At 40.3% G+C, this 27512-nt stretch overlaps 2 protein-coding genes across 8 annotated transcripts in view; one reads left to right on the top strand and one right to left on the bottom strand.

Annotated features, from left to right (window-relative positions):
- Positions 1–26: 26 nt before the first annotated feature.
- Positions 27–26057, bottom strand: OGFOD1 (2-oxoglutarate and iron dependent oxygenase domain containing 1). 6 transcript variants are annotated; one of them, XM_078358216.1, is made up of 13 exons: positions 25643–26057; positions 24046–24191; positions 19408–19454; positions 14977–15077; positions 10816–10932; positions 10138–10229; positions 9813–9941; positions 9109–9222; positions 7060–7139; positions 6344–6657; positions 2860–2982; positions 2249–2307; positions 27–1793 (listed from the first exon to the last, which is right to left on the bottom strand). In XM_078358216.1, the coding sequence occupies exons 2-13, from the start codon at positions 24178–24180 to the stop codon at positions 1632–1634; spliced, it is 1473 nt and encodes a 490-aa protein (XP_078214342.1). In that variant the 5' UTR covers positions 24181–24191; positions 25643–26057; the 3' UTR covers positions 27–1631. The 6 variants fall into 6 exon arrangements, with proteins under 6 accessions (XP_078214342.1, XP_078214341.1, XP_035138473.2 ...); XM_078358215.1 differs by having other exon boundaries at positions 25725–26056; XM_035282582.3 differs by lacking the exon at positions 25643–26057 and adding an exon at positions 25349–25560.
- Positions 25776–27512, top strand: part of NUDT21 (nudix hydrolase 21) — a 21006-nt gene continuing 19269 nt past the window's right edge. For both annotated transcript variants that reach the window (XM_002760965.6, XM_054248667.2), the window contains exon 1: positions 25776–26023. In XM_002760965.6, coding sequence (XP_002761011.1) covers positions 25908–26023 — 116 coding nt within the window. In that variant the 5' untranslated portion in view covers positions 25776–25907. The remainder of the gene's footprint in view (positions 26024–27512) is intronic.

Raw genomic sequence — 27512 nt, 5'->3', positions numbered from 1 at the left:
AAAAAAACCTGTGGTCTCCAAAATCGTATCGTGTAAAATGGTTTATTACAATATGCAGAGAGGAAGACAATGTAAGAACTAGTTCTGGACATTTCTTTTTCTCTCATTTAAAAATTAGTGTTTTATAACGGTACAATTATAGAACTAATATTACATGCGTAAAGTATATAAATATCCCTATCAAGGGCATACCTGCTAAAACATTTCTTAACTGGCTGGGGTGCATAATTAAACCTTTTTGAAAGTAAACCTAAACGACAAAGCAAAACTCATTTTCACTTAAATGCAAACTTCAGAAAAGAATGAATACCCAAAGTTTTAGGAGATGAAAGAGAAGAATGGTTAAGAAGTTTAAAGGCCCAATGCTTTTTCTATTAATTAGTAAAACCCAGACTAGAAGCTACTGCAAAAGCTAAAAATAAATGTAGAAAAAGAGGAAACAGGAGACTGTATTGGGATGGAATGAGAACAGTATCTTTCATCCACCCAGGCATACCCACACAGGTAGTTATAACTCCCTGGAACATTTCAAGAAAAAAATTAACAAGACGCACACCCTCTTGGCATTCTGATATGGCTTTTTAGCATTCAGTCTCTTAAAACAAAAAGCAATTAGTTACATAGTTGACCCTACAGTATTTAGAAAACAGAAGCAACATGTGAGGCTAGAATCATTTACTTATATACAGGCCACGACTCCAGGATGGAAAGGCAGTGGGCACTTGGAAGTGACCACACATGGCAATAAGCAGCCTATCTTCTTTACCAACCAGAAGTTTCTTGGGGCATGTGGTTGTAGCCCAGACCCTTTCCAAGGGAGTAATACTACACATCATCTAAGCCTACACTGTCCTGTGAGTGTCATGGTGGAACAAGGCCACAGGCAGTGGGAGAAAATGTGATGACTCACTGTGTCAGAATTCGAAGGCCCAGCATGATCAGGATGTAAGGCTCTGTAATTTTCTAAACCAGCATGATTGAGAAGAACAAAATCTGCTATCATTTATGAGTTTTAAAAAAACCAAAACACTGGAAACAGGAATGAATCTTAAAGACCTTATGTTAAGTGAAATAAAGTCACAAAAGGACAAATACTGTATGGTTCCACTGATATGAGAAATACGAGTAGTCAGGTTGATGACAGAGACAAAAAGTAGAATGGCTGTTGCTAGGGGAAGGCGGGGGTGTGGAGTTATTGTTCAGTGGGCACAGAGTTTGGGAAGATGGAAAAGTTCTGGAAATGGATGATGGCGATGGCTGAACAACAATGAGATTGTATTTAATCCACTGAAATTACATATTTGAAAATGGGTAAGCTGGTCAATTTTAGGTTATAAATATTTTACCACAATAAAAAAAAGAACATTGAAGTTAAAAATTCATTGAAGTCAGGATTCAGCATTAAAAAAAAGCCAACTTTTTTTTTTTTTTTAATCAAGAGATAAGTTTGTAGCTCTAAGCTCAAGGTCTAGGTTGAGGACAATCATTTTGAGTCCTAGTAAAGAACAACCAGTTTTAAGAACATTGTCAGGCAAGCTACCATGTAGCTCTCCTTCACTCCATGCTTAGCTCTTCCAGACTTCCCAGTACTGATGAAGGGTCACATTTTTGTTTAGCTTTGCCCAGTGCTGTCATTCATAATAGATGAATGAAAAGTCCCAGAAACCTGTTCTGTTTGGGAAGGTTTTCTTTTGTTCCAGGCTTCGATGGTTAATATGCTTGACAAATTTCAGAGTCTCTCTATCTCTGTAGACCAATGCCAAAGAATTGTTTTCTGGATTCACTGTTAGCAGCTGAAATAGACAAATACAATGACACATCAGAACATAGAACTTATTTTCAACTATTGGACGATTAACCATGGAACAGACAGTTTCCATATCAAGTACTTGATCTGGGGATAAAGGGGTCCTCTGAATGCACCTTTACTAGGGGTGGCTGTTAAGCCATTTTCCAATAAGTCCTATTCCAGCATATTGCAACTATTTCTTACTACATTGTAAGATTTTTGGGAATGCACCACATGGCTCCTAATTTGGAATTTCTCAGGAGGGTAAAATAAATGGTTACTGAGTATCCTTTATTTCGTCTTGAGTATTTTCTACTAGAAATCAGAACCACTGCCAGGCAGACCAACAGAGATTTATCAGCTAAAGACACTGGTGGAAGGTCATAAAAACTGGGTTTTTGAAAAATGAAAGCATTCTCAATAACTAAAAAGGATAGTTTGCTATCAGAATAAACTTACCTCTTCATCTTCACCTTTGGCAATGTAAGAAGTAAAACCGCCATATTCGGGCTCCCAGCCTTACAAGAGAAAAAACAAACAGCATTCAGAAAGCTCTTATTGCAAGAGTTGCATCATCTGCTTAAATCACTGATGCCAATATGCTTAACAGTGGGGGATCTAGGAGTTTAGCAGTAACTGATTCTATGACTTGTGAGCTTGAATTTATCATCTAGTTTATCATGGATTCCCCTCCCCTAAATGCCTAATTTCCTAAGACAGCTGAACTGAAATGCAGACTTATTTCAATAAACTTTGAATAGGAAAATTAATAGAGAATTAAATGCTAAATATACCCAGAAGGGCAATTACATTAAGTCTACAGATCTGGGAGCACACTTAGAGGAAAATTAAGGTCCATCTCTCCATTCCCTAGTCAAGTCACAGATATAAATCCTATTTTGAGCTAGGAGACTGGAATTCATGACCCCCAAAATCCTTTAGACTTTGAGATCCCATGATCTGAGATTCTGAACTAGGAAATTATGAATTGGTTCAGCTGCAAAGCGTCCCTCAGAAGAGACTGCCCCTCCTATGGGGAATAATTCACTACTTGCTTTCCTCTCTCTTACCTTCACACCCACAGTAGAGAATTAAGTCTAGGGCAAATTCAGCCTTGCAATGGTCATGAATTAAAGTGTAGTGACCAGTCTTCCAGTGCCTCAGTTCCCCCTGGCATGTGGGAACACTTGATTCTAAAAAGAAAAAAAGAAGGGCCAGAAACTTTAAAAAATAACCTTGATAGAACTGTTAGATCGTAAGGGAATGATAATTAGGAATGATATGGCAATACAGGGAAACCATTCCCACGAACCTTTGGCTGAACCAATTCAGCCTTATAAAAGATTGTCAGAAATCACCAGCTCCATTTTGGGGTAAAAAAATTGAATTTTGATTTCTCTGTATAATAAATTTCAGATGGAAGTCTAGTTGCAAAAAATAAAAAAACAGGAATATTATTTTATCTAAGCTTAAAGTAGAGATTTCTCAGCATGTCATTATCTAAAGTAGAAACCAGGAAAAGCAAAGATAGATCTGATTACTAAAATATTTTATAAAATTTAAACCATGCTGAACAAAATTAAAAAACAAACTATTACAACCTGTTGAACAGAAGGTTAATAATACTCCTCTGAGGCAGGCAGATCACCTGAGGTCAGGAGTTCAAGACAGCCTGGCCAGTATGGCAAAACCCCATTCCTACTAAAAACACAAAAATATTAACCAGACATGGTGGTGTGTGCCTGTAATCCCAGCTACTTGGGAGGCTGAGGCACGAGAATCGCTTGAACCTGGGAGGCAGTGGTTGCAGTGAGCCGAAATCACACCACTGTACTCCAGCCTGAGTGACAGAGCGAGACTCCACCAAAAGAGGTTTAATACTCTTTCTTATATGTAACATTTTTTTATTTCTATAACTGATACAATGACAAAAAGCGCAAAGGAAAAATACACTGAGGTAATGAGAGGCAATTCATGAAAAAAAATCAAGCAACCAATAGAGAAAAATATACAACCATGCACCATTAGTCAATGATAGGCAAATGCCATTTTCACCTAAAGAATAAGCAAGTTGAAAAAGAAAATATGATAGTTTGGTAGGAAGAATGAATACATCATCATGTACAGTGCTGGTGGGAGTGTAGACTGACACAAGTTTTGGGGAGGGCACCTTGGCAATTGCCTTAAAATTTTGAGCAGTCTTTTTTTTTTTTTTTTTTAATTATCTTTATTTTATTACTTTTTTCTTTTTTTTTTTTTTTAAGATGGGGTTTCACTATGTTGGTCAGGCTGGTCTTGAACTCCCGACCTCAGGTGATCGCCTGCCTTGGCCTCCAAAGTGCTTGGATTACAGGTGTGAGCCACCATGTCCGGCCGAGCAGTCTTTGATATATCAACTGCACTTCTGAGAAGCATTCTGAAGACATAATGAATGCACTGTTTATTATGACAAGGAAGAAAGTTTAAAAATCTAAATGTTCAACAAAGGACTGGTTAAGGTCATTTGATCCAGTAGATTGCAGGCATTAAAAATTATACCGGAGAACAGTGTTTTTCAAAACTTAGTTGTGGCATACATTCTTGAAATGAAAGCTACTAGAAATGCAATGCTGGAAAGCAGACACATGTAAAACTGCTTTGGTGGAAGGGTTTCCTAAGTGAGGAGGGTGTCCAAACCTGTTCTATTGCTACAAAGGATATAAAAGGATGAGAAAGAGGCTTATATTAAGTGGAAAAAAGGATTACAGAACAATATATATGATATAATCTCATTAAAAATACATGTGTAAAAATATAACCCTATATATGTATACATATATGTCTACATACCAAAAAAACAGTGGAAGGGTATATTCCAAATGCTAATATGGCCACCTGTAGATGATTATTATTTTCCTTTTACTTATTTGTTTTCTAAACAATCTGAAATTGATGTGTTATTTTTATTTTTTAAAAACATCTTAAAATTATCAGGTCTGTAATATTGTCTCACTAGATGTGCCCTAGCTATGCCAATGTTTAGGACTGCTATCATATGCCCAGCTATTTTATAGCTTTTGCCAAGCTTTATAGCTTTTCCTCAATATGGTGACATTTATAAACAGTGATTTTTCTCATTCATTTTGGATTCCCTACTCTGCTTTGGCCCAGGGCCCCTTCTATAGATAGGTGCTCAACAGTGGAATAAAGCATCTTTTGGCTGCCCATACAGATTTTATCCCAAGTTGCAGGTTCCCATAAAAATGAAACCAAAAAAGGTATAGAAGTGGACAAGTTTTGGCCAGGTATGATGGCTCACACTTGTAATCTCTGCATTTTGGGAGGCCAAGGTGAGAAGATTACCTGAGCCTAGGAGTTCGAGACCAATCTGGGCAACATGGCAAGATTCCATCTTTACCAAAAAAAAATCAAAATTAGCTGGCATGTGGTAGCACATGCCTGTGATCCCAGCTACTTGGGATACCGAGGCAGGAGGATTGCTTGAGCCCAGGAAATCAAGGCTGCAGTGAGCTGTGACTGTGCCACTACACTGCAGCCTGCGTGACAGTGCAAGACCCTGTCTCAAAAAAAAAAAGAAATAAAGTAGTGGACAAGTTTTTTAAAAAACCTCTTTGAGATTGAGACTCTGGATACTGACTCTGGTTCCTCTTCGGCTCTAGGCAGAAATGCCAGTAGTCTTTCTTTGAAAGATTAGTTTTCCTTGTTAATGGATAATTTCCTTGTTAATTGATAACAAGGAAAACTAATCTTTCAAAGAAAGGCTACCCTGTGTATCAAAATAGCACAGAAAAAGCCACTCGGGTCTGGTTTTTCTAAATATCTGCAGTGGACAAAGTGATTGGTCAGTCAGTTTTGCAAGGCCATAGAATGAGTTATGTTGCTTTCAGTTAGCATCTCAAACCACCAATTTTGTTTCAATACGTATTTCCCCCTTGTCTTTGATCTCCTAACTATACAGGGTTCTCAGGAAATTTGAGTGGAAGCAGGGAGTGGTAAAATGGGTGACAGATGTTCTCATCTGACATAGTAATTAGTGCTGAAACAGCTAAGCTGAATTTGTAGCTACTCAGTTAATGATGCCAATATTTTCACAGGAGTGCTACCTCTTACATTTCTTCTGTTTCTCTCTTTTGCATCTTGTTTGTAGATGATTAAACTTCTACTTGTAATAATTTCCTTCTAATTGTTTGTCCAAATTCAAGCAAGTTTTCTTAGGCTGTTATATTCAGATCTAAGCTTAAATGGTGCTCCTCAGAGAGACTTTTCTAGATCATCACCCATTCACCTAAGAGGCTACTCAGTCATTTCTTGTCATATAACCCTATTAAAATGTTTTGCATAGCACTTATCATTACTTGATGTTTTCTTGTTGTTCATGTAAACATTTAATCTCTGTCTTCTTCTACTAGAATGTAAGCTCCCAAAGACCAGAGACCTTGTCTGTTTTGTTCTTGGCTCTTCAAGGGCATAGTGGATGCTCAAGATATGTTTATTGAATGAATAAGTGTTTGAATGGTTAATGGTAAGTAAGGACAAATCCTAACAACAGCTTACCTTTCTTTGTTTCATTTTCCTCTGGCTCTGGGTCTGTCTGGTCATTGCTCTGTTGGCTGTTGTTACTGATGGCTGTCTGATTATTCTCTGGCTCAGGAGGGCTATGGCTAGTCCCTTCTTCAGTGCTATCAGCAGCAGAGGCAGCTTCTTCCTCTTTTTTGTCCTTCATCTCATCTTCTTCAGAAGGGGCCAAGCAATGAAGCTTCAGGCCAGTGAAGTTGGAGAGCAGTAAGAATAGGGCCTCAGAGCGAAATAACTTCATGCACTCCTTCAATACATCAGGAAGCTTACTCTCCTCAGCTTTCTCATAAAACCTGAAACACAGCAATGTCAAGTTGTTCATCAAAGCCACAGATATAAAATGACTCATGGAATAAAAGCGGATCCTTAGCTTTGTAACTCTCTTCCTAAATCTTGGCACAGCTTACTAAAGTACAAGTTATTACAATAGTGAGATTTTGTTAGGATTTTGTAGGATATCCTGCTACTGGATGTCCCTGAGAACAAAACATCATTAGGGCAAGTGTCCTGTTATTGGGTGTGAGCCTTGGTCCATGATTGTGTATTTTCTCCTGTTGGTTATTTGATTTTCTTTCATGAATTGCCTGTCATCACCTCAGTGTATTTTTCCTTTAGACTTTTTGTCATTTTACTAGTTATAAACAATGTTATAGGTGCTGAATGCAGAAGCAAATACCTCAGATGATGGGTTCTACCTTTTGTTAGGGGGACCTCGGCTGCTCCATTCCACATCTCCATGCTCCAAGGCCTCACAGACTTCCGCAAATTTCTCAGGCTAGAAAATGAGCAAATAAAGAAGCAGTAAGCAAATCTCCCTATTACCCTACACTGGTTTGGCAGGTATAGTAGCTCTGCCAAACATCAATCTGGCTGATTCCTAAAAGGTGCAGTTGACTCTACTCCTTTCTTGTCTTTTTTTTTTTCTGCTCTTATTGCCCAGGCTGGAGTGCAATGGTGTGATCTTGGGTCACTGCAACATCTGCTTCCTGGGTTCCAGTGATTCTCCTGCCTCAGCTTCCTGAGTAGCTGGGATTACAGGCATGCACCACCACGCCCGGCTAATTTTGTATTTTTAGTAGAGATGAGGTTTCTCCATGTTGGTCAGGCTGGTCTTGAACTCCCTATCTCAGGTGATCCATCCACCTCAGCCTCCCAAAGTGCTGGGATTAAAGGCATGAGCCACTGCACCCTGCCGCCTCTCACTCCTGTCATGCAAGATCCCCTACTCCTGCTGTGGTGAAGCCAGGGCAAAGACTGGATACAGCATCGGTTTGCTTTAGCCAAGAGATCTGAGTGCCTGTTATGGCCCATTCTCTTAAGTAGTTATATATCTGACGTTAAACTCCTCAGCCTCCCAAATTGCTACATTTATAAAATGAGGATCATAATACAGACCATAATACAACTCACAAGATGTTGGGGGATAAAAATTAAACTGCATTACAGTCAAGGTCATTACTGTGAAAATCTCTAACAATTCAGATTCTCTAGACCCCTAATTTAATAAGCATTCTAAATTCAAAAAGTTAGGTATGACATAAGGAAGCTGGTTAATCTATTAAAATATTCTCCACAAGAGACTTTCCATTTATTCCTTTAATGCAGTTTCCCAAGCAGTCCTATCAGCTATAAATACGTGAAAACGGAAAAGATCCCACAGCATGGTTTAGGTAAACTCAATTGAATAGGGTATTCAGTTAATTTACTATAACTTCTCAAAATCTTATATTCTAATGTCAGCTATAAAATTCCTAGAGAGAGACAGAATGTAGTCTCTCAACCTTTTTTCATGGAGCAATAGCTCTTGGGACCATAGTTCCCTGGGACCCACAGTCAACTGTGAAGTGCCATGCCAGCAAGTTATCTTATTGGCCCTCACAACAACTTTGTTGTGAGGAAGGCAAGGCAGGTATGAATCCGTTTAACTAAAGACAAAATAAATACCCAGAGTGATTAAGTGATCTGCCCAGGTTAGTAAAACCACAGAACCAAGGCATGAGAATAGGTCTTCTGATTTTTTTTTTGAGATGGAGTCTTGCTCTGTTGCCCAGGCTAGAGTGTAAAGGCTCAATCTCAGCTCACTACAACTTCAACCTTCCAGGTTGAAGTGATTCTCCTGCCTTAGCCTCCCGAGTAGCTGGGAATACAGGTGTGTGCCACCATGCCCAGCTACTTTTTGTATTTTTTTGGAGTAGAAATGGGGTTTCACCATGTTGGCCAGGCTGGTCTTGTACACCTCACCTCAGAGATCTGCCTGCCTTGATCTCCCAAAATGCTGGGATCACAGGCGTGAGCTACCGCGCCTGGCCAGTCTTCTGATTTCTGATGTCTTTCCACTTACAGCAAGCTGCCTCATCACTGTCAAACATTCATCAACAGATATTGATCTATTAGTAATCTATTTTTAAAAGTAGTAAGATACACCATTTTTGTTAGAGGAATAGAAAGGTAACTACACACAACTTCTGAGGATGGAAGCTTGTGTGTGTGTCTGTCTTTGTGTGAATGTGTGTGTGTTTAAGACTCCAGAGAACTGGGGAATACCAAGGGATTCTTAACCCACTAAGCATACTGCTGATACTAATGTTAGTGTTATCATCATTTCTATATTTCATTTGAAGAGGAATGACATAAACATTCTAATCAGGAACAAAACAAAAGCTCCTCAGTGATGCCTATTCATCCATTCAGGAAGCAAAATTACATGCCAAACAAAATATTCAGAACAAGATATGCTAGCCTACCTTAAGAAACTCCTTCAGGAGAATTTCAGAACTTTCTTCAAACTCTTCTTGAATTTGAACTTGATAATCCATGTCCAGATAAGTAGGGTTGATCCAATCATACAAAATCTCATGCTTACGAAGAGGCAGCAGATGCAAAATGTGAGTTAATAATTCCTATTGCTTTTGCTCTTACATCATTTCACACTAATAAAATACAGGCAAATCCTTACTTTATAAGTTTCTCCTATTAAACATAACATACTGGAAAACTCTGCTTGAGAAAGACACTATCAAAAGTTTATTTAAGAAAAGGGGAGGCCAGGCTCAATGGCTCACACCTGTAATCTCAGCACTTTGGGAGGCCACAGTGGAGGGATCATTTGAGGTCAGGAGTTCGAGACCAGCCTGGCCAACATGGTGAAACTTTATCTCTACAGAAAAATACAAAATAAGCCAGGCATGGTGGTGAGCGCCTGTAATCCCAGCTACTCAGGAGGCTGAGGCAGGAGAATCCAGGAGGTGGAGGTTGTAGGTGAGCCAAGATTGCACCACTGTACTCCAGCATGGGCGAGGGAGCAAGACTCTGTCTCAGAAAAAGGAAAGTGGAAAGGGGCAAACTCAAGCTCAAAGTCCAGTTTCATTAATAGAAACAGCTAACTTTAAAATTGGAGAAACAATTGATATGCTATAGTTCCTAAGATAAGGATATCAGCAATTCTTACATCTTGTGGGATGTGAGGGCTCCTAGGTATGAGGGGTTCAAAGTAGTTGGGAGGCCTAGTCAACGATGGACCATGAAACCAGCCACTTATAGACAAACGTGACTTTTCTTCAGACAGGACTTCAGACACCTGAAAGGAAAAGCCCAGCAGCAAATCAACACGAAGAATAAAGGGGATTACCAGCCAATGCACATTAATTTCAGGGTCCCCCATGCTACGTATTAAAACAGCATCAGATAACAAGTCGATGCAGCTGTCACGTTTGGATAATGGGTGATTAAAAAGCATAATCCTTGGTATTCGATTAGTCATTTACAATCTTTACCTGGTGAAAGGACACTGGAGATACTTCAAAGAAAACCAGTTTGTTCCACGAAGGGATAAGAGACTTGACAATCTGCTTCGGCTGAAAGTGTTCTGCACCAGGAGATAACATATCCATAAATGTGGTTCATTGTCATTAACCACTGCCAGCCTGCCTCATTTTACTCTTGACAATTTCCTTATTTCTGAGGGCATCTACATGTACTCTTCAGACCCTGAAATACCACCCTTTCTAGCTGTTTCACTCATACTTGTGAGTTTGACTAAAGGGCATCTGTTCTTACTACACCATCTGTCTATTATTGAGAAGGGCCTGAATAAGTTCTCAGAGCTTCCTGGAGTCAACTTCTGGTGCTAGATATTCAAAAAAAACCCTGACTTTCTGTCAAATGGACTGGTCCTGGCAGATTCATAGCCACACGCAGCTTTATATGCACTCTACCCTTCCACAGTCAGTATTCAGATGCTGGGTCTGACTATTTCTCATCTTAAACAGATTCTAATTTATCACTGGAGTAATTTTTAAGTACAAGTTAAAGAGGTGGCTGTCAGGTAGTCACTCCAGAGGAATAAATGAGGAATAAAGACATTGTATATAAGAACATGATACTAAATCAACTCAGCTTTAACTCAGAAGTGGCCACTGGTGGTGAAGTGCATGCACTTGTACTTGTGTTACCATCAATGCTGTACAGGTCCAGGGTACCCCCCAGGCTCCTGTCCCAGGGAGGAACCAGGTATAGGATGAAGGCGATCCGGCGCCCTTCCAGCTCATCATCATGGCACAGCAGAGCATCTGCAATAGTTTAATGTATACCTTAGATCCCTGCAGATAGTGACCAGCTGACATGACTACATTTAATATCAGTCCATTTGACATTCATCTGTAATGTGAGCTCCAGCTTTAAATGTCCTCCAGCTTTAAAATGACACTTACTTCTCCTCTTTTATAAGTAAACAAGTAAGTCAATATAGAAAACTCTAAAAACGCTAAAGAGCACATAATTAGATCCAGATATAATCACTGACAGTAGTTTTGCATATAATCTTTCAGTATTTTTCCTATATATATGTGTTTACTTTAAAAAAAAAAAAAGCACCTGACAGTGGCTACTTGTGGCCTGCTTTTTAAATTACATGGCAAGTATCTTCCCTATCAATATACACACTTGGCATCACTTTTAATGGCTGCACCTATGCTATTATATAGATTATGAACTTACCTCCTTTCCCCTTTAATAGATTTCCTATTTGTTAATTAAGTTGTTTCCATTTCTTGGCCATTATAAAGACTAATTCAATGAACATTATTGTACATGGATCTTTTTGTACTTGTTCCCATTAGTTTCCTGAGGTAAACTTCTAAAAGCCATGTCGTGGGGCTAGCAAGATAGGCATCTGTGCAGGCTGAGAGGGAGGAAAGGCTATGGTGAACTGCAACCAATTGCACATGGAGAGATCGTTTCAATAAATAAATATATTGAAGACAATGGGAGCCAGGTTTCTCACCATTCAAGAAGGGAGTTACAAATATGGAAAAGCAGGAATCTAGAATGAACCCTGCGGTGTTCAACTGGAACTGGAGGAATCTATGTGAATTCAGTTTCTCATATATGTGTGTGTGTGTGTGTGTGTGTGTGTGTGTGTGTAAAAGTACAGGCTGGGCATGGTGGCTTATGCCTGTGATCCCAGCACTTTGGGAAGCCAAGGCAGGCAGATCACCTGAAGTCAGGAGTTAGAGACCAGCCTGGCCAACACGGCAAAATCCCATCTCTACTAAAAATACAAAAATTAGCAGGGTGTAGTGGTGCACACCTGTAATTCCAGCTATTCAGGAGGCTGAGATAGGAGAATGATTTGAACCCAGGAGGCAGAGGTTATAGTGTGCTAAGATCACACCACTGAATTCCAGCCTGGGTGACAGAGAGAGACTCAGTCTGAAAAAATATATATATTCTAAATATAAATGTATATGTGTGCATCTGTGTGTATGTATGTACATGTATACAGATATTCACCATCTCTTTACACTGAAAGGGTCTGGGTGCAGTGACACTCTAATAGCAAAGACACTTAAGAGTCCAGATCTTGATTGTTAAGTATCATTCTTTACTAAAATGAACCAGGGTTCTTTGGAAGAATGGCCAACTCCAGGTCATTTTAGGACCCTGGCATCGAAAATACAAGATAAATGTGGAAAATCTTATTTTGCAGAAAGTAAGAAAAAAAAAGAATGATAGGCACATAGCAAAAGGACACAGAAGTCAGTTTGAAAGAGCTCTCCTTGGTCAAATCAGGGACAATATCAGCATCAGTATAATGATAGTAACTGATAACAGCTCATTACACAAATAGCAATCCATAAATCCATACCAATATAAACAAATGAATGAATAAATAAATTGGGAGAAAAGTCTTGTCTAGAGTAGAATGACAATAACTAGAGAGATGATTGTGTTATAAAATCAGTATCTGGCAACCTTCATGGTAATAATTTATTAAGAAACATCAGAGAATGCTAAAGTAAGCAAATCAAAGTTTCATGAGAAATGGAATATTTACATAATCTTAAAGTATCTCCCCATAAAATACATAATGACAGGGAACAAGAATAGTAGAGAAACCTGATGTCAGCTACCACATTAATCAAGTGATCAAAGTTAATATCACTAATAATAATGTGACATATTGAAACCACACACTACCTGATAACAGTAAAAAGAACCCAGTATTAATTCTGTAATCCTGCCAAAAATATATGGCCTAAATCTAATCATGAGAAAACATCAGACCATTCCAAACTATGGAAAGTTTTCCAAAATAACTAATCTAAACATCTTCAAAAGCATAAAGATCATGAAAATCCAGGAAAGATGGAGGGGCTATTCTAGATTGAGGGAGGTTGAAGAGACAATATTATAACTAAATGCAACATGCAATCCTGACTGGATCTTTTTGCTATAAAGGACCAAATAATGAAAGCTGAAGGGAGCCTGGGACTTAGATAATCCATTGACATGGAATAATACATCAACATGAATTTCCTGATTCTAATGGTTCATGACTATCATGTAGGAAAATGTAGGAGTATTCAGGGGTCATAGAACATCATGCCAACAACCTACTCTCAAGTAAAACTGGAAAAAATAAATTATTTATGTTTGCCACTTTTCTGCAAGTTTGAAATTACTTCAAAGTAAAAAGAAAAGATACTGGCTGGGCATGACAGCTCATACCTGTAATCCCAGCATTTTGGGAGGGCAAGGCAGGTGGATCACTTGAGGTCAGAAGTTCAAGACCAACCAGGCCAACTGGTGAAACCCCATGTCTACTAAAAATACAAAAATTAGCCAGGGGTCATGGCACATGCCTGTAATCTCAGCTACTCAGGAGGCTGAGGCAGGAGAACTGCTTGAACCCAGAAGGCAGAGGTTGCCGTGGGCCAAGATCGCACCACTGCACTCAAGCCTGGATGACAGAGAGACTCTGTCAAAACAAACAAAAGAAAGTATATGATGGTAAATGAAGATCCACCATATGGCTTTTCCTGTGTATCACCAAGTCATCCTCTAAAAGTTGTGAATAAGCTATACTTCCAGGACAGTGTATGAGAGCACACTCAAATAATTATCTAGTAAAATTTAAAAAAGAAAACTCCTTTCCTTCTAGGTAAAAAATCAAGCATGTATCCAAAAAACCATTTATGTGCTGAGAAAAGGAAATGGAGGGATGTACCCCAAAGTGGTGACAAGAGAAGAGGAGGCAGGGAGAAGGTAAAGAAAGCTATCATGGTTTACACCATATACTTGCAATATTGTTTAATTTTTTTTTTCCTTTAAGAATATATTCACTTGGCTGGGTGCAGTGGCTCATGCTTATAATCCCAGCACTTTGGAAGGCCAAGATGGGCGGATCACAAGGTTAGGAGATAAAGATCATCTTGACTAACACGTTGAAACCCTATCTCTGCTAAATACAAAAAGTGGCCAGGTGTGGTGGTACATGCCTGTAGTCTCAGCTACATGGGTGGTTGAGGCAGGAGAATTGCTTGAACCTGGGAGGCAGAGGTTGCAGTGAGCCGAGATCATGCCACTGCACTCCAGACTGGGAGACAGAGTGAGACTCTGCCAAAAAAAAAAAAAAAAAAAGGCTGGGTACAGTGGCTCATGCCTATAATCCCAGCACTTTGGGAGGCCGAGGCAGGCAGATTATCTAATGTTGGAAGTTTGAGACCAGCTGACCAAAATGGAGAAATCCCATCTCTACTAAAAATACAAAAAATTAGCTGGGTGTGCTGGTACATGCCTGTGCTGGTACAGCTACTCAGGAGGCTGAGGAAGGAGAATCACTTGAACCAGGGAGGTGGAGGTTGCAGTAACCCGAGATCACGCCATTGTACTCCAGCCTGGGCAACAACAGTGAGACTCCATCTCAAAAAAAAAAAAAAAAAAAGAATGTATTCACTTATTGGCTTCAAAATAAAAAAGAAAAGGGAAAATAGCATTGAAGGAGATGGTTGTTCCTTAGGAAGTCCAAGAATATAGAGTTTATATATCACTCTGAATTTCTTGATAATTGTATGCACAGTTGGTATGTATTGGATTATAGGCATTTTGCTGAAAATATGGCCAGTAGCTTTCATTATATTCTGAAAGACAACCAATCACTGCTTATGCCTTCCTATAAGATGGGTATTTCTGTCTATGAACTGTGTCTTTATCAGGAAGATCCGGATGCTTTGCAGGGACATTCGGTTGAGAGATGGTACACAGATACCATCTCTCCATTACTGTTGAGTTAAAGCCTCTAAATCTTAACATCAGGCCATTATCTTCCTTACCAGTGAATTCATATTTAGCACAGGACATGTCAATGGTTGGTTCCAGGTCAATTTTAGAAATATCAGAAAGCCAGGACCGGAAATCTTCAAACAGAATTTTCCTAGAAATGTAAACAAAAGAAAACCTGTTATGCTGCCACAGTGTGGGCCCTATTTGGATCTAGGTCACAACTTTTCTTTCCTGGAGATCACATTTTATTCAAGAGATTCATTCTTAGATCTCATTTGAGATATTCTGAGAAATGTTTCTCAGTTCAAATTTGCATAGTTTAAGTCTAACGTTCCCAGAAAAATGAATGTAAAGCTCTATCTACTGTGGCTTATTTGTTTTAATGGTTCATGTTTTCTCAGTATTTTCTTCCCCCTAAATTTAAAGTATGCCCTATCATGGCAGAAGTGACAAAGGCCAAAGCCTTTGTCATAACAACTCATCACACCAATGTTCTACTCCAAGCTACCAATTTTCAGACATGTTTTTCAGCACTAAAATGAAAAGCTCAACTTCTCTTTTTTTTTTTTGGAGATAGAGTCTTGCTCTGTTGTCTAGGCTGGAGCGCAGTGGCATGATCTCAGCTCATTGCAACCTCTGCCTCCTAGGTTCAAGCAATTCTCCTGCCTCAGCCTCCTGAGTAGCTGGGATTACAGGCATGCACCACCATGCCCAGCTAAATTTTTTTTTTTTTTGAGACGGAGTTTCGCTCTTGTTACCCAGGCTGGAGTGCAATGGCGCGATCTCGGCTCACTGCAACCTCCGCCTCCTGGGTTCAGGCAATTCTCCTGCCTCAGCCTCCCAAGTAGCTGGGATTACAGGCATGCACCACCATGCCCAGCTAATTTTTATATTTTTAGTAGAGATGGGGTTTCTCCATGTTGGCCAGGCTGGTCTCCAACTCCTGACCTCAAGTGATCCGCCCACCTCGGCCTCCCAAAGTGCTGGGATTACAGGTGTGAGCCACCGTATCCAGCTTCAACTGTTTTTCTTTACATACTTTACTTCACTTGCAATGCCAAATATGTGGGCTTTTCCCCACACACTGACCAATTCTCTGACACCAGCTGAGTGTCTTAAAAGTCAATTCAATTCTGACACTATCTATCAGGGGTTAATCAGGTTAAGGGCTTAGTCCCACGAGATTGCCCCCAGTGTGACCCCTCCTCCCCCACCGCCATTTCATATACTAATTACAAGTCCAAGTTGTGACCTTTATGCTTCTAACCAAATAGTTACAAACCAGAAGTTCACACTACTGCCTCCTCGGGTTTGATAATTTGCTAGAATACCTCACAGAACTCAGAAGAAGTTTGTTTACTAAATTACTCGTTTATTATAAAAGGATACAACTCAGAAATAGCCAGATGGAAGGGCTGTATAGTGTGAGATATGGGGAAGGGTTGTGGAGCTTCCACGCCATAGTCCTCCCCAGTTATACCACCTTTCCAGTACCTCCATGGGTTCAGCAATTCTAAACTCCTTTGGTTAGGGTATCTGATGGAGGTTTCATTATGAAGGAATAATTGATTAAGTGATTGGCTATTGGTGATTAACTCAACCTCCAGCCCTTCTTCCCTTGCAGAAGGTCAGAGAGGTCTGTGCCAGGAATAGAGACCAAGACCAAATATACATTTATTATAAATCACAAGCACTAATACTAGTACCACCATTTAATGAACACTTAGGTGGCACTGTTTAGAAGATTAAAACAACTTTAAATGGCAATAATGGTGAGTGAATTAAACGCATAATAATCAGCAAAATCCTTCATAGAAGTTCTGATGCTAACAGGATACCAATAGGATACCATTTGTCAGCTAAACTGGCTCTCTACATAGAAATCTCTTGAACACAATTTATTGCTCATTCAGCTAATCAACTTTGAAATTATGAATTATTAACCTCAAGGAATTAAAAACATTTTTAAAAGGTTTACATTAGTTCAAATTATGCTTACAAAGATACTTCAATATTTTTTGGATCATCCTACTCCAAATGCACTTAACTGAAATTACCATAAAATACAACTGTCCTGTTTATAACAAAATATCAAATCTCCAGGTTGATCTCCAAGATTTCATTACCAGATACCTTTTTATATTATATACTACCCAAAGAAAAAAAATGCCATTATCAGCTGTGAACAAGCTTAAAAAAAATTCCATAAAATACTTGTGCTCGGTCAGTCCACCCAGAGGTGCCATGTTAACTTTTAAAGGCAGAGTTGCAAATTATATAGAAAGGATCAGGATAGCAAACTGCTGAACCAGGCTTTGGATAATGTGAGTGATAAATATTTCTTCAAACTCTTTATACTCTAAGCAACCAATAGTCTTAAATCCTTTACTGGTAACATCAGCTTCCACAAATTCCAGAAAAACCTCCTCTACTCATTCTATGAAAGTGTCACAAGGACAGGCATATTTTCTGTCATTGTTAGCACTTGTTAATTGTATTCATGAAGGAACTCACAGAACCCAAGTAGGAAATAAAAAGATCAGCTTTCTGTAATGATTAAGGAATTGCCGCTAGCTCACCATCTGGCTGTAAGCCTTCGGTGTGGAATGTAACTCAGTCCCACATGAAATGCTTAGCAGAGGGGTGTTGTGAACTAAGGAGATAATGTCTTAATGCATAATAATCTGTCTTTAGGGGGAAAAAAGTCTAAGTAAATATGAAACATAATGTGCTACAGTTAACACACAAGCAATAGTTCAGGATTTAGAAGAAAGAAACTGTGTAGGCTTCCTATCATACATGGAAGTGTTGCAGAGAAAAAAATAGAATGAGAATAAATAATTTATGCCACATAGATGAAAAACAGCTATTTCAAAGCAACATGTACTCATTACAAAAAAACTAGGAAAAAATCCTATGTAAGTAAAAAATTGTTAAACCTGTATTCCTACTAGCAAGAATTAAATACTCTATTTTTCCAAATCTTTATCATTGTACACCCAAATGTAAGTGTGTGTATCTCTTTTTAAAATAAGATAGCATGACATGAATCTACCGGTCAGAAAAAAACAACAAACCATCAAATTGCATGTACCATTTATTTTTTTTCTTGACAAAAATGTGTATCATTATTTTATATATCACTAAGAAAAAAATGCTGTCATTTAAAGTAGGACACAAAAGTGATTGTGTGAGACACTAGATCTCAGAGCGGTGGCTCACGCCTGTAATCTCAGCACTTTGGGAGACTGAGGCAGGTAGATCACGAGGTCAGGAGTTCAAGACCAACATAGTGAAACCCCATCGCTATTAAAAATACAAAAATTAGACAGGCATGGTGTCAAGTGCCTGCAGTCTCAGCTACTCGGGAAGTTGAGGCAGGAGAATCATTTGAACCCAGGAGGCGGAGGTTGTGGTGAGCCGAGACTGCACCACTGTACTCCAGCAACAGAGTGAGACTCTGTCTCAAAAAAAAAAAAAAAAAAGTTAAAAGCTTCTTAGAGTTGAGAAAATAGATAACGACAATATTCATGTGTCAAAATTCATATATACCATATTTAATGGTTATATAGTTTCCACTTTTTGTTTTGTACTATTAGGTTTAAATCTCCACGGGCCATTAAATCTGTATATAATTTTTCAATATTATAAACAATATTACAATAAATAATCTTGTGTGGAATCTTTGAGCATATCCTTGTTTTCTCCGGATAAATTCTTATAAGTGAAATTATTCTACAAAAAGATATGCATATTTTTGGCTTGGCATGGTGGCTCACCCATATTACGTAATCCTTGCACTTCGGGAGGCCGAGACGGGTGGATCACCTGAGGTCAGGAGTTCAAGACCAACCTGGCCAACATGATGAAACCCTGTCTCTACTGAAAATACAAAAAATTAGCCAGGCGTGATGGTGGGCGTCTGTAATCCCAGCTACACTGGAGTATTGGGGCAGGAGAATCACTTGAACCTGGAAGGCAGTGTTTGCAGTGAGCTGAGATTGCACTACTGCACTCCAGCCTGGGCAACAAGAGTGAAACTCCATTTCAAAACAACAACAACAACAACCAAGATATGCATAATTTCAAAGGTTCTGATACATCTTTCAAAATCATCTTCTAAGAAACACTGTAGCAGTGAATAAAGGTATCTATAACTGATCTATACCTGTCAACACTAGGGTTTTTGTTTTTAATATTTATCAACCTAACGTGTGAAAAATGCTATCTCCATTGTTAACTTCTGTTTCCTTGATAACTAACAAGGCTGAGCATTTTATCACTGAGAACTTGGGCCTTGGAATGAGACGGACTTATTTTAAGCTATGCAAACTTAATTTCTCAGTCTTTTTTCTCCTCTACAAAGTGGGTTAACGATGTCAACAAGGATTATATAACACACACAATGTTGTAACATTTAAAGCACTTACTACTCTGCCTGGCACATGTTAGGTACACAACAAATATGATTACTTGTTTACCTTAAAGCAGAGATGTGAGGCTCTCTTCTCTTCCTCAAATCATCAGACTGGAACATGAAAAGAGAGGGGGAAAAAAAAAGGGATTTCCTTCACATAAGAAACACACAAAGGAGAGCAGTTTACTGAGTGTTCTGGTCCTAGCATTGACATTAAGAGCCCAGACTCGGAAGCCAGGCTGCTTAGGTTTAATACAGGTCCCTTCCATTGGAAGGCTCTGTGACTTGCCAAGTTACTACCCTCTGTGCTGTATTCATTGAACAAATACTTAAGTCACTGTAATAGTCTAGTTCCTATCCCTGTTAAGGGAGACAGACAACAGACACAAAAAGCAGATTAGTATAAAGATGGTGAGACATGCAGAAAGGGAAAAAAAAAAAAAACCCAGGAAAATAAGAATGGGGAGTGCTGAGCCTGGGGAGTGGTTTGCAATTATAATCAGGTCGGCTAAGGTAGACTTCAAGGAGGTGAAACAAAGACTTGAAGGAGGCTGGGAAGTGTGGCAAGGGAATATCAAGGAACAAAGCATTCAGGGCCCTGAGCATGAAGCATGCCTGGCCTATTCAAGCTACTGCAAGAGCAGAGAGAGGGAGGGCAGTAGGAGACTTAAAGCCATTTTAAGCACTTTGGCTTTGACTCAAAGAAATGAGAAGCTTCACCTGATTATTTCTAAGCAAAAAAAAAAAAAAAAAAAAAAAGTCATTGGAGTTTTTGAGAAATAACATTCTTTAAAGATAATATCCACATAACACATAATATCTACATAATTTCAAGTGATTAAATTTACCATTTAACCACTTGAAGGTGTGTAATTCAGTGGATTTTAGTATATTCACATTGTTGGGCAATCATTAGCACCGCCTAATTTCAGAACTTTTTAACACTCCAAAAAGAAATCTTTGTGCCCATTTAGGTAGTCATTCCCTATTCTCTCCTCCCTCCAGCCCCTGGTAACCACTTGCCTATTCTGGTGGACATTACACATAAATGGAATCATGGACATTACACATAAATGGAATCATACAATAAGTAGCCTTTTGCATCTGACTTGTTTCGCTTAGCCTAATGTTTTCAAGGTTCATCCACATTGTAGCAGTATCAGTATGTCATTCCTTCTAATGGCTAAATTGTATTCCATTCTATGGGCATACCATATTTTGTTTATTCATAGTTGAATTGTTTCCACTTTTTGGCTATTATACATAAAACTGCTAAAAACATTTGTGTACAAGTTTTTATGTGAACATGGTTTTAATTATCTTGAGTCCATTTACATTTTAAGATAACACAATGACTTCAGTGACTGGGTGAGCAGGCAACAGTAGAAGGGAAATGGTTGATACACAAATAGAATAATCCTGGGGAGACACAGATCACTTGAACCAGGGGTTGGCCTTTGGCAGTGGAAGCAGTAAGAAGTGGGCTTCTCTGGATATACAGCGGTGTGCCACTCACATTCTGAGAAATTTGTTGTTAGGTAATTTCATTGTTGTTCCAACATCATAGAGTGCATTTACATAAATCTAGATGGTATAACTTACTATACATCTAGACTATATGGTATAGCCTATTGTTCCCAAGCTACAAACAAGCTGGCATGTTACTCTATTGAATACTATAGGCAAGAAAATAGAAGTATTTGTGTATCTAAACATATCTAAATATAGAAAAGGTACAGTAAAAATAGGTATTACTTTATGGGATCACTACTGTATCCATTGCTGACAGAAAACGTCATGTGGTGACTGTATTTTCAAGGTAGAGATAGCAGAGTTTCATGACAGACTAGAAGGTAGAGATAGCAGAGTTTCACGATGGACTGGAGATAAGGTGAAAGAGGAATCAGGGATGACCTCCTTTTTGGCCTGAGCCCTGGGAAAGATCAAGCTACTATTAACTATGATGGGGAAAACTGCAGGTGGAGCAGAGTTAGAGGGAGAAGGCCAGAAGTTTAAGTGTCAGACACTTACTAGACATCCAAGAGGAGGCAAAGCCGTGAGACCCATAGACATCTGTGTACCTAGGGAAGGAGTCCAAGCATTAGGATGCAGAGTATTCTACCATTAAGAAGTCAGGTGGAAGAGGAAGACCTAGCAAAGGAAGCTAAGAAGAAATGGCCACTGAGGAAGAACAGAAACCAAGAGAGCATGGTAACCTGAAAATAAAGTGAAAAAAATGTCTCCAGGAGGAAAGAGTGATATAGTAGGTCAAATGCTGCTGATGAGCCAAGGAAGGACTGAAAACTGATTATCAGATTTAGTAATGTGGAAGTTATCAGTGACCTTGATGAGTATAGTTTCAGTGCAGTAGCACAAGGGAAAGCCTGATTAAAATGGGCTTACCAGAGACTGACAGGAGAGGAATTTGACACAGTGCAGACAAGTCTTATAAGAAATTCTGCTGAGAAGAGAAGCACAGCAATGGGGTGGTAGCTGAAGGGAAAATTAGGTTAAGAACTTTATTTTTTCTTATGGTAAGAAGAACTAACAGCTTTTCTTTTTGGTATGCTGAAGGGAATGATCCAGAGAGAAACAAAAACTGATATAGTTTCCTCAACTGTAAAACAGGTATAGTAATGTACCTCTTTCATGGGATTGTTTTGAGGATTTAATGACTAAATATAAAGCACTTAGCATGGCATAAAGTATGCATTCAATCATGCTTGCTTTCAAAAAATACAGAATATTGGGCAACTCCTAATGACAAAGTTGATTACGGGAGTTGGAAGCTGTCAGAGACCCGATTATCAAGTCAATTCATACCACAAGCAAAGGGTAAGGGTGAGGATTAAAGGGGCAGGAGAATGAAACCAGGTTTTATATCTACTGTCTTAGGGTGAAGAGTTCCTGTTCAAAAGGTATTAACAGTAAAAAGTATTCACAGTAGAGTTTTAACAAACTTCCACATGGATCCAAAGTAATGGGTGCTCCCCCCACTTTTTTTTTTTTAGTCACTTAAGGCTCTTTTTATTATTTTGCCTTTTATCTTCCAGTATTTTTAATCTTCCAAATTGCATTAAGTAAAAATCATTCTGATGTTTCAATTTTAGTAATCAGAAGCACATGGCCCTAAATTAACAAGAGGCCAAGTGTGTAATAATCACAATGGCAGGCAACTGTGGTTTTTAATTAACCTGTGCAACCTTACCATGGAAAAACGTTTAGTTTTTGGCTTTCTGAATTATTAAGAGTAGTATGTTTCATGTATTTATCCTGGTTAATTCAGTCATGTGTATAAGGCCCAAAGACAGAAGATCTGGGGAAGGTCAGGATATATTCATTTGACCAATCAGCTCTAACGTAAAAGAATAAGAAAATCTCTTATTTACTTTCTTATCCCAAATAAAATAAAATGGGAAAATGCAAAAAACACAAAACAAAATTAATCTTCATCTTTTTTTTTTTTTTAAGCACAGATGTCCCTGAGGTTTTCAAGAATTTCTAAGAGTGATATCCAACATGTACTAAAAGATATACCCCCAAACTGGGGAAACCAATGACCGGTATTTCTGTACCTAGACTGGGCTGTGTCTCCCAGAGTAGAAGAACCAACCTTTAAAAAAAAAAGATAGTCTTTTCTGCCCAATTAAACTGTCCACCAAAAAAAAAAAAAAAAAAAAGAATGGATTTTACTCTTTGTCCTATTGCAATGTAGAGCAAACTTTAATAAATCAAGCCACCTGAAACAGACATGAGCTGAAAATTTTGAGATGGAATTTTGATCCACCCAGGCTGGAGTGCAATGGTGTGATCTCTGCTCACTCCAACTTCTACCTCCCAGGTTCAAGCGATTCTTCTGCCTCAGCCTCCCAAGTAGCTGGGATTACAGGTGAGCGTCACCACACCCAGAAAATTTTTGTATTTTTAGTAGAGAAGGGGTTTCACCATGTTGGCCAGGCTGGTCTTGAACTCCTGACCTCAGGTGATCCACTTGCCTTGGCCTCCCAAAGTGCTGAGATTACAGGCATGAGCCACCGTGCCCAGCCTGAACTCAAAATTTTAAATGGTAATTATTTCCCAATGCACAGCTCTCTTCATTATACCACTTACCCACATGTACTTAACCCCTTTCTTTCTAACATACTTACTCCTCGGCTTAATTTGTTTCTTCGCTATCTCTGTAACCATCACTTTCACCCCTATTATTATTTCTGGCCTGAGCAACTGGAAAGATCAAGTTGCTTTTAACTGTGATAGGGAAAACTGAAGGTGGAGCAAATTTAGAGAAGACCAGGAGATTAGTTTTGAATTTAAGTGTCAGACACTTACTAGATATCCAAGAGGAGGCAAAGTCATGAGACCCACAGAAATCTGTGTACCTAGGGAAGACATTATCACTCTCCCCATTCCTGCAGATGAAGAAACTGAGAAGTCTTTGAGAGTACAGAGCCTGCACTTTTAACACTAGATTTTAAAGTCTTACAGAGGAGGCACTGTCTAAGGCTTCCATATAATAATTATAGCCCTTAACACATAGTTCACACTCAGTAAGCTTGGTTAAATGAAAGCATGCTCTTAACAATGTCAATAAGGGCCCTTCAAGGCAAACCCATCCTAAAACCTCAAGTCTAAAGGTATTGAATGATTTTATAGACAATGAATTTTCAAGGTGGAAGAGCTAATGCAGCAAAGAAATAAATACCTGCTGGAACTTATATAAATCATTATACTTCTCATGGAAATCCAAGTTCATAAGTTCCTTCTGAAGCCCTTCCAAGAAGTCTTGGCTTTGGATGAAGTTTGGGATCATGCAGTGAAGAAAAGGGTCCATGTCCATGACAATGGCTTCTGTTGGAAGGAAAACATTGTCTATGGCTTCTTTCCTTTCTTTTCCCAAGTTACTGTCAGAGGTATTTACTACCTACTGTACAAAAAACAATCAGTTCAGTTCAGGCATAACCACTTCTAACTCCTTGATTTCTACCCCAACATTTATCCACTGCTTCTGGCTGGCTATATCACCACCCTGCTAATCATCATCACCACCACCGACCAGGTCCCAGGCCCAGGGGTGCTTTACATGCATTATCTCATTTAACCTTTTCAAGGGCTTTAAGGAAGACATTATCACTCTCCCCAACCTACAGATAAAGAAACAGAGTACAGAGCTTGCACTTTAAACACTAAGCTATCGTTTTCCATAGGCATCCAGACCACCCTGGACCCTCCTCTTCAAAGCACTTGACAACAGAAAGAAAAATCACAGGGAACTCTAGAAGGGGATGCCTGGCACACAAAGCAGAGCTCCTATCACATAAGGTGATGTTTGAAGCTGAGGCTGGAATCGTTCAACGCAGCCTCCTTTCCTTAGTCAACACGTGTTTACTTTCATACATCATACAGTCAAACTATAGGCGCGAAAAGACGAGAAAACTCGGGAGCCGAGCTGGCAGCTCATGGCAAATGGTCTGGCAGACTCTCCTGGGACAGCCGAGCAATGCTCTTGCACGACAAACGACATCAACCACTCCCGTATTTGTCCAGACGTGTATTGGGCCTTACTCAGGGAAACATTTACTGAAGCCTGCAAGCATTAGCTTATTACTTCCATTCACCGTCTTTCTGAGGTACAGACTATTAACTATCCCATTTTACTTAGGAAGCAGCTGAAGTTTAATAAAGTTAACTCCATTGCCCGGCGACGCCCAATCAGGGGAGAGGATTCTAGCTCGGTAATCTGAGAATCCAGAATGCAACTATCACTTGCATACCCTCTGCTTCCCGAAACTCTCCGGCCTCCATTTCTCCCTCTTCTCAGGTTTCTAAATTCAAACCGAATTTGGACTGAAAGAGAGCAGCAGCCGAGGCAGGAGGGTCGGAGGTGGCCAAAAGTCCTCCAAGAGCCTCTTCCCTTGCTGCCCCACTGCCAGGGTTCGAGTTCCAGGGCTTTTTCAGAGATCCCCAGACCCCTGAGTGGCGGCCCCTCCCTGAGAGCACCCGGTTACCGTGACTGAAAGGCGTCCTGTGGCTCCAGGCCTCAGCCACCTGCTTTTTCAAGGTTTCCTCCGTGACAGCGTCCGAAAACTCCGCCATCACCTCCTTCTTTCCCTTTTTTCCCACCCGGGCTGGGCCGGGCTCCGCTGGCCGCTTCCCATTCATCTCCTCCCAAGGTACAGAGCCAAGCCTGTACAAGACGCTACTTTCCTAAAGGGACTACAATTCCCGGCATGCCCCAATTACCGGGTTCCCCTGCGCTATCCAATTGGAAGCACCAAAGTAAGAGAAGGCGGAACCTATACCGGTTTGCCAATGGGAGCTCCAGCTATTGCAGCCATCCCACTAGCGATTGGCCCAATGGCGCTCTGTCTGGCAGGCCATCACCTTTCTACTTCCTGCCGCCAGAGGCTCCGGGTTCACTTCCGGCGTGCCTACACCTCCCATTGCGCGCTCCTGTTAATGGCGGGCGGTGGCCTCTGAGGGGATCGGAGATAACCGCTTTGCGCTCGGGGAAACTCTTCCCTGCCTCCCACTTTCTGCTCGCCGTTAGCGCCGGAACTCTCCAGCATGTCTGTGGTACCACCTAATCGTTCGCAGACCGGCTGGCCCCGGGGGGTCACTCAGTTCGGCAACAAGTACATCCAGCAGACCAAGCCCCTCACCCTGGAGCGCACCATCAACCTGTAAGTGCGGCGCGGCCTTGGCGGGCATTCCTCTCCTGAGCGCTCCCAGAGACTCTTCGGCGCGCTTCACGCCTCCGCATCTCCCGCCTCCAACTCCCGCTGGCGGATGTGCGGCATCCTCGTTCCCTCAGGCCCCTTTCTCATCCTCCACCCTGAGTCCTTTTCTGAAAGGAAGGCTTGTTCCCATCCTCTGTATTCAGTCATAATGGGGAAGAACGGAGTTTGCTTTGAACTCATCCTTTCCCCACCTCTCCTGAGGTAACCAATTTCAAAATGTTTGCGTTTTTTTAATCCTTCCAGTGAAAGGTTTATGCCCTCGCATCACGTATATGCTGTTGCTTTGTGAGCGTCGATGTGATACGAGTGGTATAACTAAGTATCGTTTTTGCAGTTTTCACTCCGACACTAAGCTTTGAGATCCAGCTGGAATGCCTAAGTCTAGTGTTTTTCCTTTCAAGCGCTACCCAATATTTCAGTTTATGAATACACCACATTTTTTTCATGTGCCCGGGGCTCCCTGCCCTGCCCTTACGCCTTCCTGTCTCAGCGCCGATTTCCCAGGCACCCCAGCAGGCTCCACTTTGGGAGTAAGGCTTTCAGACCGGGGGGAACCAGAATATTTGTACCAGAAAATCCCATTGTGGGCTGCATTTTATTTTCAATACCTTTGTGTTTCAACACTTCAAACCGTTGCATTTCAAGGTCACCCTCAGAAGCAGCCTCGTTGTAGCAGGTAATCGGCGTTTGGGGTAGGTCTTAATCAAGAAATTGTCAGTAATGGTTTTTTTTGTTTTTTTGAGATGGAGTTTCGCTCTTGTTACCCAGGCCGGAGTGCAATGGCGCGATCTCGGCTCACCGCAACCTCCGCCTCCTGGGTTCAGGCAATTCTCCTGCCTCAGCCTCCCGAGTAGCTGGGATTACAGGCACGCGGCACCATGCCCAGCTAATTTTTTGTATTTTTAGTACAGACGGGGTTTCACCGTGTTGACCAGGATGGTCTCGATCTCTTGACCTCGTGATCCACCTGCCTCGGCCTCCCAAAGTGCTGGGATGACAGGCGTGAGCCACCGCGCCCGGCCAGTAATGCTTTTTTAAAATCGTTTCTGAAGATTTGTGCCTCCATTTTCCTGATGGAGGAAAGTGGCCAGTTTATGCTAGTAAGGGTACTAGTGCAAGGATTTGCTGGTATTGAGGTTTTCGTAAGACACTTTAGGTGTTTTTCTGCTTTACGTTAAAATCAGTGGACGTTCTTTCCCCACCCGCCAACCAAAAGTGATTTGAAGTTGGAAAGATGGTTAACATGGTTTTATTTTGCAAAACGTGCTGGTTTGGAAATTTAAATAATAGAAATGCTGAGTTTATAAAAACTGTACTTAGTTGATAGTTGTGCGTTTAAAAGTCCTCGGCCGTAGTGGCGGCTCACGACTCTAATCCCAGCACCTTGGGAGGCTGAGGTGGGAGGATCACTTGAGTCCAGGAGTTGTAGACC

The sequence above is a fragment of the Callithrix jacchus genome, chromosome 20 (assembly GCF_049354715.1).
Source record: "Callithrix jacchus isolate 240 chromosome 20, calJac240_pri, whole genome shotgun sequence".
Classification (NCBI taxonomy): domain Eukaryota; kingdom Metazoa; phylum Chordata; class Mammalia; order Primates; family Cebidae; genus Callithrix; species Callithrix jacchus.
This window is presented reverse-complemented; position numbering and strand designations above follow the sequence as displayed.